Source organism: Coturnix japonica, chromosome 2, assembly GCF_001577835.2.
Source record: "Coturnix japonica isolate 7356 chromosome 2, Coturnix japonica 2.1, whole genome shotgun sequence".
In the NCBI taxonomy this organism is placed as follows: domain Eukaryota; kingdom Metazoa; phylum Chordata; class Aves; order Galliformes; family Phasianidae; genus Coturnix; species Coturnix japonica.
The window spans coordinates 37,064,019-37,077,724 of NC_029517.1; the positions used below are offsets into that span (position 1 = coordinate 37,064,019).

General features: G+C 36.7%; 1 protein-coding gene across 2 annotated transcripts in view; it reads right to left on the minus strand.

Moving 5' to 3' along the window:
• The window catches only part of OSBPL10 (oxysterol binding protein like 10), a 91,851-nt gene that overhangs the window by 30,042 nt on the left and 48,103 nt on the right, over positions 1-13,706 (minus strand). For both annotated transcript variants that reach the window (XM_032442363.1, XM_015853901.2), the window contains 2 exons: positions 12,093-12,303; positions 3,343-3,497 (listed from right to left, as the gene is read on the minus strand). In XM_032442363.1, the coding sequence (XP_032298254.1) occupies positions 3,343-3,497; positions 12,093-12,303 (366 nt within the window). The remainder of the gene's footprint in view (positions 1-3,342; positions 3,498-12,092; positions 12,304-13,706) is intronic.

Consider the following 13,706-nt stretch of genomic DNA (forward strand, 5'->3'; position numbering starts at 1 on the left):
TACACTTGGAAATGAATTCTGCTACAAATCTTTTCCTTTCCGAGCTACTTTAAGAGGTATCTCAAGTGACATCCCCCTGCACTTGGAAACAAGGAACATTTTAAATAACAAAAGCAAGTAAACAGTAACAGATTGTTTAAAAATAAGACTCTCAAGCTGCTACATTGTTTCACCATGGGAGAAATTGCAATCTGAAATCTTAATTGGGCAGCAAAGCGAAAAGAAGTGTGTTTTTCCCTTTAGTTATATGAGGCATCAAAACACAACTCCACAACTTAATATATTCCTCAAGAATACTTAGGCATTGAAACTGCATCAGATGAATCTTGTCCATGCCTTCTTTGAAAACATTAAAAAAAAAAAAAGAGAGAAAAAGTCATATATGTGTTAATGATATTTCTTAATGCACTGCTACAAAGAGCCTACCCACTATGCTGAGAATTAATGTAACTATCACTAAACCTGTTTAGTAACTTGGCCATGTAGCCAGGGAACTACTACCAGTTTGTAGCCTTCTATATCGGGAACAATTCCTTTGCAATCTCCTTTCAACAAAACAAACATCTCTATTTTCTTCTTAAAATGCACTGTTGATTCACATACCTAAAATGATCTTTTCCTTATAAATAACATCCTATAACATAAGCAGCTAAGTCAGTTGCTCCTCAAGGGCAGCAATTTAATGGCACTTTCTATTTCAGACTACAGGTCAGTTCACAATTTGTTTAGTTGGTACATCTAATATATTACGCTGAATGTCGGTCAAAAAGCTCTCACCCATTCCTTTGGGGCATGGCTTCTGACTAAGAGACAGAGGAGATGCTATCAAAAAAAAATAAAATAAAGAATTCTTCCATAAAAATCCAGGCAAGGCCAAAGAAGAAACCAGAATTAACTTGATAGCACTGAATGAGGAAACAGCACTTTCTTCTCAGAACTTCTGGAAAATTAAGGATCATTTCTTCAGGCACTTCTGAAAACCAGCCCAACTTACACACTACCAACTTGTTCAGAGAAGATGAGCACAAGTTTCTTAACAGTGTCACTTAGATGGATTATCTCACTGTCTACTGATGCCACCACAGTTTCTAACAAGGAACTAAAATCTACACTAGGAAATAAGTGAAGCATGATGACTTGTAGTTGTTTTTATAATCTCACATAGGAAGTAATCAGCTGAGTCACTGCTTCTTATACCCTTGAACATGAACTGGCTACTCAGCATCACTTACTCTTGCCTCAGCCATACAACAGTCACAGCAACAGGAAGCTTTGCCTCCTATTTGACACTGCTCAGCTTACACAATTGGACAGAAAACTTGCAGCTCTCTCTAAGGGCACCTGCTCCAGAAAAGAACCTGACCACAGCAACCAAGAGACGTGCAACCTCTACAACAAGCCATAACATCTTGCCAGATCTGAAGCTGAACACAAAAACAAGAAAAAAAACAAATCCAATGTGCTTCAGCCTTCCAACAACACAGTGATTTCTTGATCAAAATGGAAAATCTATCAGCAGCTTTCAAAAGACAATTTCAGTCTGTGAGCCAACAGTATCAGTCTTGGAACCACGAAGAGCCTGTGGAAGGGATATAGCTTTGAAAAGAGCTCCCATGAACGAGTCCTGATTTAGGTCCTTTTTTGGGGCAAAACAGAATTTCTGTTTCAGAAACTGTGCTACCCTAAAGAAAATTACATGCACAAGTAAAGATGGTTCTTGGTGCTTCAATATACTAACTTCCTACTACTGCTTGTGCCAAATCCTGAGTTTTCTGTAACCTAAATCTTTTCTTCCCTCCTTTTTATTTTATTTATTTATTTTTTGAGTGCTAGTGCCCCCAGGGGATGCAAACACAGGCTGCTGATTTCAGGAAGATGGTCCACAAAGCACCAAGTATTCCATACTGATACTAGTGTTATGCTCCCTTGCTAATATTCGTCTCTGGAAGGGTATTCCCTCCTTCACAAATTATGAGCTCCCATACCTCAAGCCATATGCAAAATTCAATATCTCACATCAGCAAGAGAAAGAGCTGAGTTTTTTAAAAATAATAGCTGTAATTCAAAACAAATTATAAATGGCTTAAATTCAACTGCAAAAATAATGCTCTCTAAAAATAATAATAATAAAAAACCAGAAAGTTCCCAAAAGAATATTCTTAAGAAAATGCTGTAAGAATTGCAGTTGGCTCCTCTAAAAAAAGGAATTATACAACCTCCTAGTAAAAAGCAAATATAATTCATTTAAACATTAAGATTACTGGATACTGTAAGATAGCAAAACTTGAAATTGCTTTTTAAGGACAGAACTGGAAAAGAAACAAAGTAACAAAGAACTGGAGAAGAACCAAAGAAACAAGTAATATTTTAAAAAAAGAAAAAAAGAAAGAAAATCTATTTTGTTTAAGCCAAGGAATTTTTAAACTACATTCAACTCAAGATACTACAAAAGACCTGGAAAAAACAAGCAGCTTTATTATCTCCTCAGCCATTACAAAGTTTGTTAAAGGCAATATATTTTAATTTAAGCTATTCCAATTGCCAAAGAGCATTCACTTGTAGTAAAGAGTTTCTTCAGCTCTCAAAAACGTCTTTCCAGTTCTCCAGGTCTTGTGTGCTCCAGGTGCCCAACAATCTGTGAAGTCTCAGTGTGAAGTGTTTTCCTGGTGGGCAGCACTGGTATCCAAAGCAGACAGCAGAAGCTGGAGAAGTCTGACATGGTGAGAGAGTTTCAGTGCACCAGATGCCTGATATGCAGCTATGAGCCTCCTCAAAGAGTCGATGCTTCAGAACTGCCCTTAACCAAGTAAATGCCACAAAAGCACAAATCAACAGGCTGGTGCAGATGATGTGAACAAGTTCACCTACAATCACTTAACATGAAAGTGGGCCAGAAAGCAATGTACAATTTGAACTCAGAAAAGCTGTACCCAGAGACATCCAAGAGCAATTAGCAACATAGAAAAATGGGTAGCAAGCAAATTGTGGTCCTAATGTCTTGTGTCTCAAAGCAGAATAAAAAAACAAACGGCTTATTCTATCGTCAAAGATAGATACGTACACTGATAGACCACTAATGGCTATTACAATTAGGAGATTATACGCTTTCCATAGTCCACTGTCTCTCAGTATCACAGGGAAGCAAAAGCACAGCGCAATATATAAACATTTTGTTCTAGTTTTCAGAGTGCATTTTTGCATAAAACACCATTTTAACAATTATTTCATACAGAACGATAAAAATAAAAAGTACAGTAAGTACTTCATAGAAGCATCTACTATCGCACATCTTTGCATCTAATCAATGTCAAGTCTCAAATACAATAGAAATGGTCTGCTTACCTCAGTACCTGGCTGCAGTGTCTGCCCATCTTGGGCTGCAGATGGAACTATGGCCCATGTGATGTTGGCACTAGCAGATGATAAGGAGCTGAGGGCACCATTTTTCAGTTGCTCTGAGGAATGTGACTTGGGCCCAGGCCATCCCAGGATACCATCTGAAGCAGAAAACAGCAATCAACTTACAAGATGCAGATGACTGATATTTCCACTCCTCTCATCATTCTATTCATATTAACGAACTGTTGCTTGTTCCCTGTCCCCATGCACAGCTTTACTTCAGTAATAAATCAATGAGGGAAGAAGATTTTACAGTTTTATTCCTACTGCCAGATAGAATTATACACAAATTATTATACATAACTATACATAAAGAATCTGTCACACCTTTGTAATTAAGCAAGCATTCTCTATCCAGTGTTTTAATAGGTAGGAAGTTATTCAACATTATTGTACCTAATACAGTGCAGGTGCTTGCCACATCTCTTAAACATTGATCAGTACCAGAAGAAAAATAACTAACCGTCTAGCATTTGCACCAGCCCCCAGGCCCAGGATGAGCTCAGGTAATATGCTGACTACCTCTTCATTTACTCTGCCTGAAAACAGAGTTCTCAGTTTAACAGATGTACTTAATTTCTGCTGGAAATTACTCCAAAGCTCTCCCTAGATTAAGTGCTAAAATGCTTTCCTTGTACCAAGATGACAGTTTAGAGGAGTTCTCATTAGAAAGATGCACGTTATATATGAATCAAACAGAACTAGACATCAAGGCAACCCCTACTTCTGGAGGCACCTAATTTCCAAGACAGGCCAGTACTGAGGTATGCTAAGACAGAAAAATCCAATCAACTAAGAAGGCTGCAACGTCCTTCCTACCTCACTACTCTAAAACACAGTATTGCCATTCATATCTGTAGCCCTCACCATTGTGCTTAAATTTCAGCTATCAATTACATGCTGTTATAAAAAAGAAAGATATGGATAAGGAAATTGTGGTTTTTCAAGCATTACTGTAACATGTGCATGAAAATACAATTAGTGTCACCAGGAGGTTCTCTTTCTCTCATCACCACCAACATTTTTAAGATGATCTTAAAGAACAAAAAGTACATTAAAAAACATGCTATTTGTTTTCTCCATATCACTAGTGCTTAACAGAGGTTACTTCCTAATTAAGATAAATAGCTTGATCTGATGAGATAATCTGTGTACTATTATATTAACTTAATATTTGCATTGCTTAAAATGGGTCAGAAGTCCTATAGCTGAAATCTTACTCCATTCCAAAGATAGAACAATTGCAGCACATTCCCCTCATCTGAAGTGATACCAAGTTATGACAGTATGACAAGACTTCAGGTCTACTTGCTCAGCTGGATTTTGTAGTAGTGCCCTCTGAAGAAAGAGTAAGCAAATGATCTGTAAAAAGTGTAAAATGATTTTCAAAGAACAGAGAAACTAGCAGGAAGGTAAAGAAAAAGAAAAAAGAAAAAAAACATGAAAAAAAATAGAACACGTATTTCATACAACTCAAATTTCCCACTGACAAAGGAAGAATATCTCTGGGGCTCTAATATTAGGCCTTTATTTTTACATGCTGCAAAGACTTCTGCATTTCAGTAATTCTGAGTACAATGCCAGTAGATATTCTTTAGATCAAGCAAAGTTATGTGAATATGTGAGGAAAAAATGGTCTTTTTGTTTGATTTGCCCTACATACTAGTCCAACACATCACAAAGTCCTGTTAGCGGACATAACCTGTTGGAGGGAATGCGTAAGGCTATAAATTGATAAACAATGTTTATTCATTTTTATGTTAATTGATATAAATTTCATAGAGAAAAATCACATCAAGCAATTGAAGTATAGTTGCTTCAGTTCAACAGTGTTTTGTAGAGCACAGCTATCCTTCTCATTCTTCACTACTTTGTAATGTTGTAACAGATCTATTTTTCCGTTTCTCTCTGTCAAGCAGCTGAATATTGAATTATTACTGTTATTTCCCTATTACAGAGAAACTAAAAAAAATTGAACTGACTTTTTTTTTTTATGCAACTATCTGAAAATAAGTCATCCACTCATTTCCTTGGGCTATCAATTTTCTCTCTTCACACACAATCTATTTTGCCTTCACTGTGAAGAATTACTCTTTTTAACTAACATTTTTTTAGAAAGCTCATTTCTGTAAATAGCCATAAGAAAACACCATTGAATAAACACTTTGCTTCAGGGGAAATTTGCAAGCATGAACATTTACTTAACCGTCATTTACATATTTTTTTTAAACACCAGATCAGTTTTCAGTACAAACACACCTAGTAAAAAAGATTATTTTAGTCATCATCTTTCTCTGCACATTTTAAACTCTACCACAGAAACAGCATTTATTAGTAGTATGCCAGCATGTTTTTCCATCTGTCCCAAGGGCAGTGATATTCCTTCATAGAACAATGCATCTTGTCAGCAACTTTTTAAGCAGATCTTAACCACACTTTACTATAGGATGCTAGGAGTAATAGGTAATAGTGTCGTGCGGGTTGGAAGGGACCTTAGAGATCATCGAGTCCAACCCCCGGGATTCGAGCCTCCTGTGTAGCAGAGCGGCACTTCTACCACTTGCGCCACAGGGGGATTTGAACACCCGGGCCCCGGTGTTGCAAGGCGGCATTCCTACCACTGCGCCACCAGGGCACACGGTTAAGATCCAAAGGGTAAATCCAAAGGGTAAATCTAATAACATCACATTTAATATGTAAATCTACACTGACACATCAGTATTCCTGGGTCACTGAAAGGGAGTTGCCATATACTTTATAGAACTTTACTTCCCAGACAAATTCTCTCTCAAAGAGAGAATCACCGGAAATAGTCTGAAAATCAAGTGAGATAAGAATACAATCTCTACATGTAGAAAATTAGAGGATGCAAAAAGCACCACACTAATTAAAGCGAAACATCCACTATTATAGCAAACAATGCACAAATTAGAACAGTTGCATTAAATATGATATTAGTATAATCAACTAGATTTCTTCCACTTGTATGGCATTGGGTATGTAGTTCGAAAAGAGAAAGCCAATTCTAAGCCCAATTACTCTGGCAGTTCAGTGTGTATGTACACACAGTATGACAGCTTCCGCAGAAAGTACCGAAAAACGACACCAATTTCTACTGTAACTAACAGGCAGCAGGAAAGTTCCAACAAAACAGAAGAACATTTCTAGATAAGCTACATGTAGCACCCAGATATAACCGAACCTTCTTTCCCTTTAGCAATGCTGCAGTTCAGAAAGATCATCCATTTCAGATGGCACAATACAGAGTATTCTACAGAAGAGTCCTCAGGATCAACACTTTACCCCTTAAAGGCTGCACACAGCAGGAGTTTCTACCAAAAGAAGGGGTTTGGAGGAGATTTTTCAGTTAAGCACTATCAATTTCTTTTTTTTATTCCAGTGGACCTTCAAACTATGATTCTGTATTATAATTGATGTATGAAATATGCTTAGTACCTACATCAATTCTATAACAATAGAAACTTTAAGTTCTCTGCTCTTGGCTTACAGACAAAAAAAACAAAAAAACAAACAAACAAACAAACAAAAAAAAAACCACATCATTTTTCCTTAGCACAATCATAAACAAACAACTATTGATGAAACTCTTTCAATACACTGTAACTACACTATAATACATATTCCCTTAAGAATTCTACACTAGCACTGAAGGAGAGACCAAAATTGGTCCCTGCTGGGCTGGAACTAGAAAACAATGTTATCTTGCAAAGCAAGAAGAGCATGTAAGGAATAATGTATTAGCATATAGATGGAAGAGCAAATTGTTTTTGTTAGTCCCAGAAGAAGCAAGTCTAGCACTGATACATTTAAAGGAGACATGACTGACTGTGGAATTTACTTAATTTACACAGGTAATAATTTTATTCTTTCCGGCACCTTCAGGCACTGGGAGTGTTAGGGACAGCAGGTGTTAAGCAAGAAGGAGAATTCCCCTACTTGGTCATTTTTCTCTCCTCTTGACATCTCAGCTAAAGGAGAATCCATAGCTGTCATCTATCACCAAGTTAAAAGCACCTGGATTTTGTCCTTCCTGGCCAATTATTTTCTCAAAAGAAGGAACCAGACAATCTGATGAAATAAAGTACATCCCCTTCTGCCCCCTCCCCCTTGAACTCCAGAATCACCTTCAGTCCATTTGTTGCCAAATAAGCAGCATTTGCACATCCGAATGAAATCCAGAAAAACAGATAGTGAAGAGGGGTTTGGCTTTTGGCTTTTGTTTTTAGAAAAGAGAACAAAAATAACCCCTCAAAAAATAAGAAAATAAGAAACATTACATTTGCTATTCAGAAAAGTGGGCAAGTGAGACTTAAAAATATAATGAAGGAGTTCCTGTCTGGTAGATGCTTTATTCAGTAAATGAACATGTGATGAAAGATAGATTAAAATAAGGGATATATTTGTACTCACTGCCAATGACTGTAAGGCAGGATTCCAATTGCAATAATACTAAAATAAAGAACAGGCCTAAAGCACAACATAAGGTGATAAATTAGCTTTAAAACAAATACCCAAATTTGCTGCGGTCTTAGTTTGGGATAGAAGGAAGGACATTAACCACAGCAGTCATCAGGCTCCAGAGATACTCTTCTGCCAAAGGCTACACATTAGGAAAAAAGTAACACCAAAGATTTTCAAACAGAGATAGAAGTTTCTTCTCTGTAGTTTTATTTTGAAAGCCATCTGTTTTCTGTTGCATGCTAAATAAACTCAATCTTGTCATATGGCACTTAATGCTGAGTAGTACACACTACTCTGCTAGGTGACATCCTGAAACAATTTTTGGCTCTATGCTTGTTCAGTGGCACCCATCTGAGACAACCTGCTTGACAAGCTTTTGAGGTTAACGGTTACCATGAGCACAGCACTAAAAGAAACATATGTGGCTAGGTGATGAGGAGAAACCATTTTCAGCTGGTTGCTCATTTTGGGCATTCAAGCTGACTTACGGGGGTGGTCATACAGCGAACAAGATGTCACTGGATCCCTTGTGGTGAATATCCCCACTGCCTTAGTCTTCTAGATATTCTAGGTATCTAGATCTTCTAGATTTCTGTATCTATCTATATCTCGAACCATCCCCTCCAATTACTGGCGCTAGACAGCATGTAAGAAATCTCTGAAATATTTCTCCTCCATACAAAGAGAACAGAATCCCAAAACTCAGAACTTGTAGATATAGATGCAATTCTCTCTCCATTCTCTATGTAATCAACACTTTGAAGTGATAACATATTTTCGCAGCGCGTTTTTCAGTGAAAGAGAAAAATTACAAAGAACTTAGCCAGTGATCAATGCACATAACTTTAATAAAGGCAGCTAGGTATGTCTGTCATTATTTTGGCTCAAAAGTAGAAACAGACAGGATTCTTCTTTCACTGTCTGTTCTTGTTGATACATTTCCAAAAATCAAACACTAACAAAAAGAGAATCGCAGAATCCTTTCTTTGAATCTTTACAGTAAGACTAAAACATGTGTTGACTACCCTTCAAAAAATGATTGAAGATTTCAGTTTAATCTTCAAAACTGCTTGTAGACTTGAGTTATGTGATGGACAACTTGTGAGAAACATTAAAATGAAGAGCAGAAAATTATGTTTTCCTTTAACTATTCCATGCCAAACAATTTCATAAGATATCTCAAGTCAAGACCTACACACTTCTAGATTTTGGATGTAATTTTATTGCACTGACTGCTAAAATACTTTCCTTCTACTCACACTACTGGAAAAGATAACAATAAATAAATTACATTAAAAGAGGAGATTATTTTCTTTTAAACAGTAACAGCCCACAAATCTGTTTAAAGTAGCTACTACTAAATAACTGTCTTTGTGATTGCAGTTCCTCAGTATTATGTCAGAAACTCAGCTACCTCAAGTTCTTGATGTAAAAGAATTAAGATTGTAAGGCAATGCACAGAGGAAAAGTTAACAATCCTTATGTAACTGGCCATAACAATTTCAAGAACAGAAACAAAGTCATTCAGAAAATAGATATGTATTACTCTTCAGGCAATTCTCCTTATTCAGGACGTAATAGTGAGAGATTCTGACACTGAAGTAAAGGTAATCTTAAGGATAAGTTAAATTCAACAAAGCTAAGTCACTGCTTATTTCTCACATTCTACATGAGCAATACTGCTCTGCTTTGCTGAAATACTTCCATGAACTGTAGGCTAGAGGCAAGCACGTTATCGAATAACTATCTTGTGCGTCTATACAAAGCCTGGAGATGCTAGCTCAGGATACCCACTGCCTTCTCACAGGAGTTATTCAGCATTATCTTGGACACATTATCAGAGCATTGGAGCATTATCAGACAGCATCTGAGTGGAAACATTTGGCAATACATTGCATAGGGCCATCACATCATATAGAAAAGGTATTTTAGACTTCTTGTCAGAGGAACGTGAGGTTTTTAAAGTAAGAAGCGATTTTCACCTAGCAGCATCAAGAGTTGACAACAAAGGTTATTCTTTGGTTGCTCCTTCGGGATATGCAATTAAAAAAACCGCCAGGAGGACACAATCAAAATGAAATATATTATCTCTCAGAATTAGAGTTTCCTAGAGGATTTCCTAAAGGCGCTAGTTTGATTAGGTATGAGCTTATGTAGCCTTGATGACTCAAACTCCACCAACTCAGCAGAAACACTAAGTCCATCAAAGTACATCTGAAAAAGATTAAGTGTAGGAAAATCAGTAATCAAGACTTTCAGGCCAGGTTCTTTAAGGCGACTGTGTTGCATAATAAGTCCTGGGGAAAAGAAAAGGGAAAAAATACAATAATTTTGCAGACTTTCAGTTAGAGAGAATAGACTAAATATTTCAGCAGCTTTTAGTTACCTCCTCTCCCCCTTCTTCCCTCTCTCTAAATTACATACCAAGTGGTAAGCACACCTACACTCTGAAGAATTAACTGTTTGCATTCAGGTCCTGTTACACTGCAGATGCTGGTATGAACAAATGCTACAGAATTCCTGAAAGAATTCTCCTGTAAGTTTAAAGTCTAAGAAGAAACAAACAACCGTATTTATTAGATAATATTAAGTACTTTCTAATAGTGACTTCCAAAGGGTTTTAAAGGAGAGATTAAGATAAGCTTAATAAAGGAATTAAACAGCTTTTCCCCATTATTATGCACATATCTGCAAAAATCATTACTAAGTCAAAACAAACACCAATTTAAAAGAACATTACTTAGACACACAAGTACAATTTAAGTCATCTATCTCTGACAGTTTGCTTAGATCACATGAACATGGAAAACAATATTCTGAGAGTCTGAAACTGGAAACTGACTTCACTTTGAAGGATGCTTTTCATCTTTGATACAGCCCATGCTGTTTTGAAATTGCATTATATCAAAGATATCTATTAAATGCCCTTTATCGTTACTACGTAGACGTGCACAAATTTTCTAAATTAAAACCAAAATGTAGAAAATAAAATTTGTTGTTGCTGTCCCATGTTCCCCTATGAAACATATCAGAAACTGGATTAGGGAAAGTCTTAATACGCCACAGTATAGGTGTAATAGTTTCTAATCCTTTTTTTCCTTCACCAAGAACTATTTTTATGTTGTTTCCCTACTTCTCAGCTGATCCTCTCATATTTCTACTTTCCTCACAGGGGAACTCTATAGAGGGCTTGACTTCTTAACCAGTTGTCTCAATGGCTCTGAAGGCATATTTGCCCAGTAGCAAACCTACTGTAAAAGTAAGAATGTTTCACCTTTTTGGTTTTATATCAGTTTTTTTGGGTTTTTTTTCCTACTTGAAGATGGATTTTGTTATTGATTCACCTACAGGAAACACATAGAGCCCTGATATCCAGAATTCTGCTGTTGCTCCTCCTCTTATACCAGCTCCTGCTCCTGCACTTAAGCTACATAGTGCAATAAGAAAGTAACAAGTACCCTTTCAGAAAGGTCTTCTTATGTTATAGACAGAGTTCTGCGTGATCTGGGAAAAAAAAAACGAGCTATATAAGGATTGAGAGCTTCGTGCCTGCATAGCTAAATGCAGTATCAAACTGTTTGACATTTTAGGCTCATAAAAATTTGCGAAACACATATCTATATTTAAATAGCAGCAAGAAGATCTCTTCCTAGAATTAAATAAAACCACTGACTGGAATAAAATCTGCTTGACCACAATTCTTCAATGTAGGAAAACTAGTAATGTGATTTTTCAGAAAGCAACTGCATTTTTATCAAACAAATCCATATTGGGATTTCACTCTCTACAAGAAAACAAAAAACAAACAAACAAACAAACAACAACAACAACAACAACAAACACAAGCAGGTTCTGCACTGTTATTAAGAACACAGGCTTATATACCTGTTCTCCTTGCCATCTCTTTAGGTTTTTGTTATTATTATTATCCCTTCTCTGCCTTGCTGTCTTCAGATTCTAACTTCCCTAGTAATACCAAAGAAAACGTCTTTTTCTCCCCTCTTCAGTTTCCAACTGATTGTGCAGGTTATTTTTTAGATTAGAAGAAAAATCCAGATCCCTGATGTTACAGAAGTCTACAAGTCGCTCCATCCAACTTGTGTCTTTAAGGGATGGTATATTTTGCCCGCTTCAGTACCATAATAAATAATAATTAAATAAAAAAACAAAACCTAAGACACAAAAAAATACCCAGGAGAGATTATGCTCACCTGAGGACAGAGACCTGTTATGGTGCTGGCCCACTTGATGCATGCTTTGCTGTAACAGAGTCAGGCATTCTCCAAGGCAGCTCAGGGTGGCAGCAGAGGTAGCTTTTAAAAGCAGCAAGTCCTGATCCAAGGCAGAAAGGGGGCCAGAACTTGGGAGAGCTTCAATGGCTTGTACAAGATTCTTCTGTTGTCCCTCAACTTGGCTCATCATCTGTAAAGGTGCAAAAACATCTGATGTCACAGGAGATATCACTACATAGCTGTCAAATTCCTACAGCTCAATATGATGACCAAATGTAAAGAGCTGCCTAAAATGAATGTTAACGTTATGATCTAAACAAACCATAAACTTACAAAAACATAGGGCTTGAGACTACCACAAGCCTAGCAAACCATCAAGACTACAGTAGAGAAAGTAGGCTCTTAAAATAGTAGGTTTCCTATAGATTAAATAATGGCTCACACTGTCTGGAAGCCTTCATAAGAAAATACATTAAATTTCTATCTCCTTCTTCATTACTAATTTAGACTTACATTTTCTTTCCTTGGTATATGATCTGAGCCACCCAAGGAAGATACACTATCCATCTTCTTCCTTTCCCACATAAAACATCTAATCACAATTAAAGAACTGATATTTTTCATTTCTTATGCTACAGTAAGGAACTGCTCTTAAAAAAATACAATGACTTGGAATCTTACAAGCATTACCATAGGATGCAACTTAGAATACTTATTTACTGTCAGATATGAATACCAGCTGTCAGGGAGAAAGTTAATCTGTTTCTAGATTTGAACAAACCAGATGAAGATAAAACGCATGCTAGTAGTGCAGATAAAAAACATTATAGAAGTAGGCTGTTCTTAAATAAACTGGCAAGTTTCCAAAGTCATTCCTATAACCAAAAGAAAGAGCTTATTAAAAATTCTATTTTTACAATCTGTACCAAACTGCACATGCACACTGACAGGCCTCTTTATTTCACTTACCTTTCCTTCAAGTAAGCAGCCACCTTTATGTATCACACTGTACCTGGCAGCATCTTTGAAATAATCACACCCATGCCTGAAATCATACCTACTTGGGCCAAAACTCAAATTAACTCTGGATTTATTATTTTTTTTGTTTAATGCACTGAGATACTATCAGCCTATGCCTAAGGAGACAGAGTTTATAGACTTCATCTCAGACAATTAACTTTAGTTAAGCCACTGCAATATTTCTTTAGTGATGGTGTGTCACACTTCTTCCCTTCTTCACCCTTTGGCAGAAAGAGTATACAGAAAGAGTATATACTACCCAACAGACAGCTCAGTCAACACGAACTGAGTTGCTTTGTATTCCTTTCTCCTGCAGGTATATAAGACCTACCAATATAAGCTCAAGATTCAATTACCTGTGAGAGTCCATACTGATTAATGGCTGTCATGCGTTTAATTGTCTTCCCTCTCCTGAAAAATTTCATCTTTCTACTTTCAGTACAATTGCAAGTTTATGATCCTAAAAGGTGGACACAGAAATAAACTTCCCGTCCTCTGCCAGACTGATATAAGAGAAAAGTCCTTTTATACAGCATGCAGCATTTTAAAATCAGCTTTCTAAAAAATAAAGGA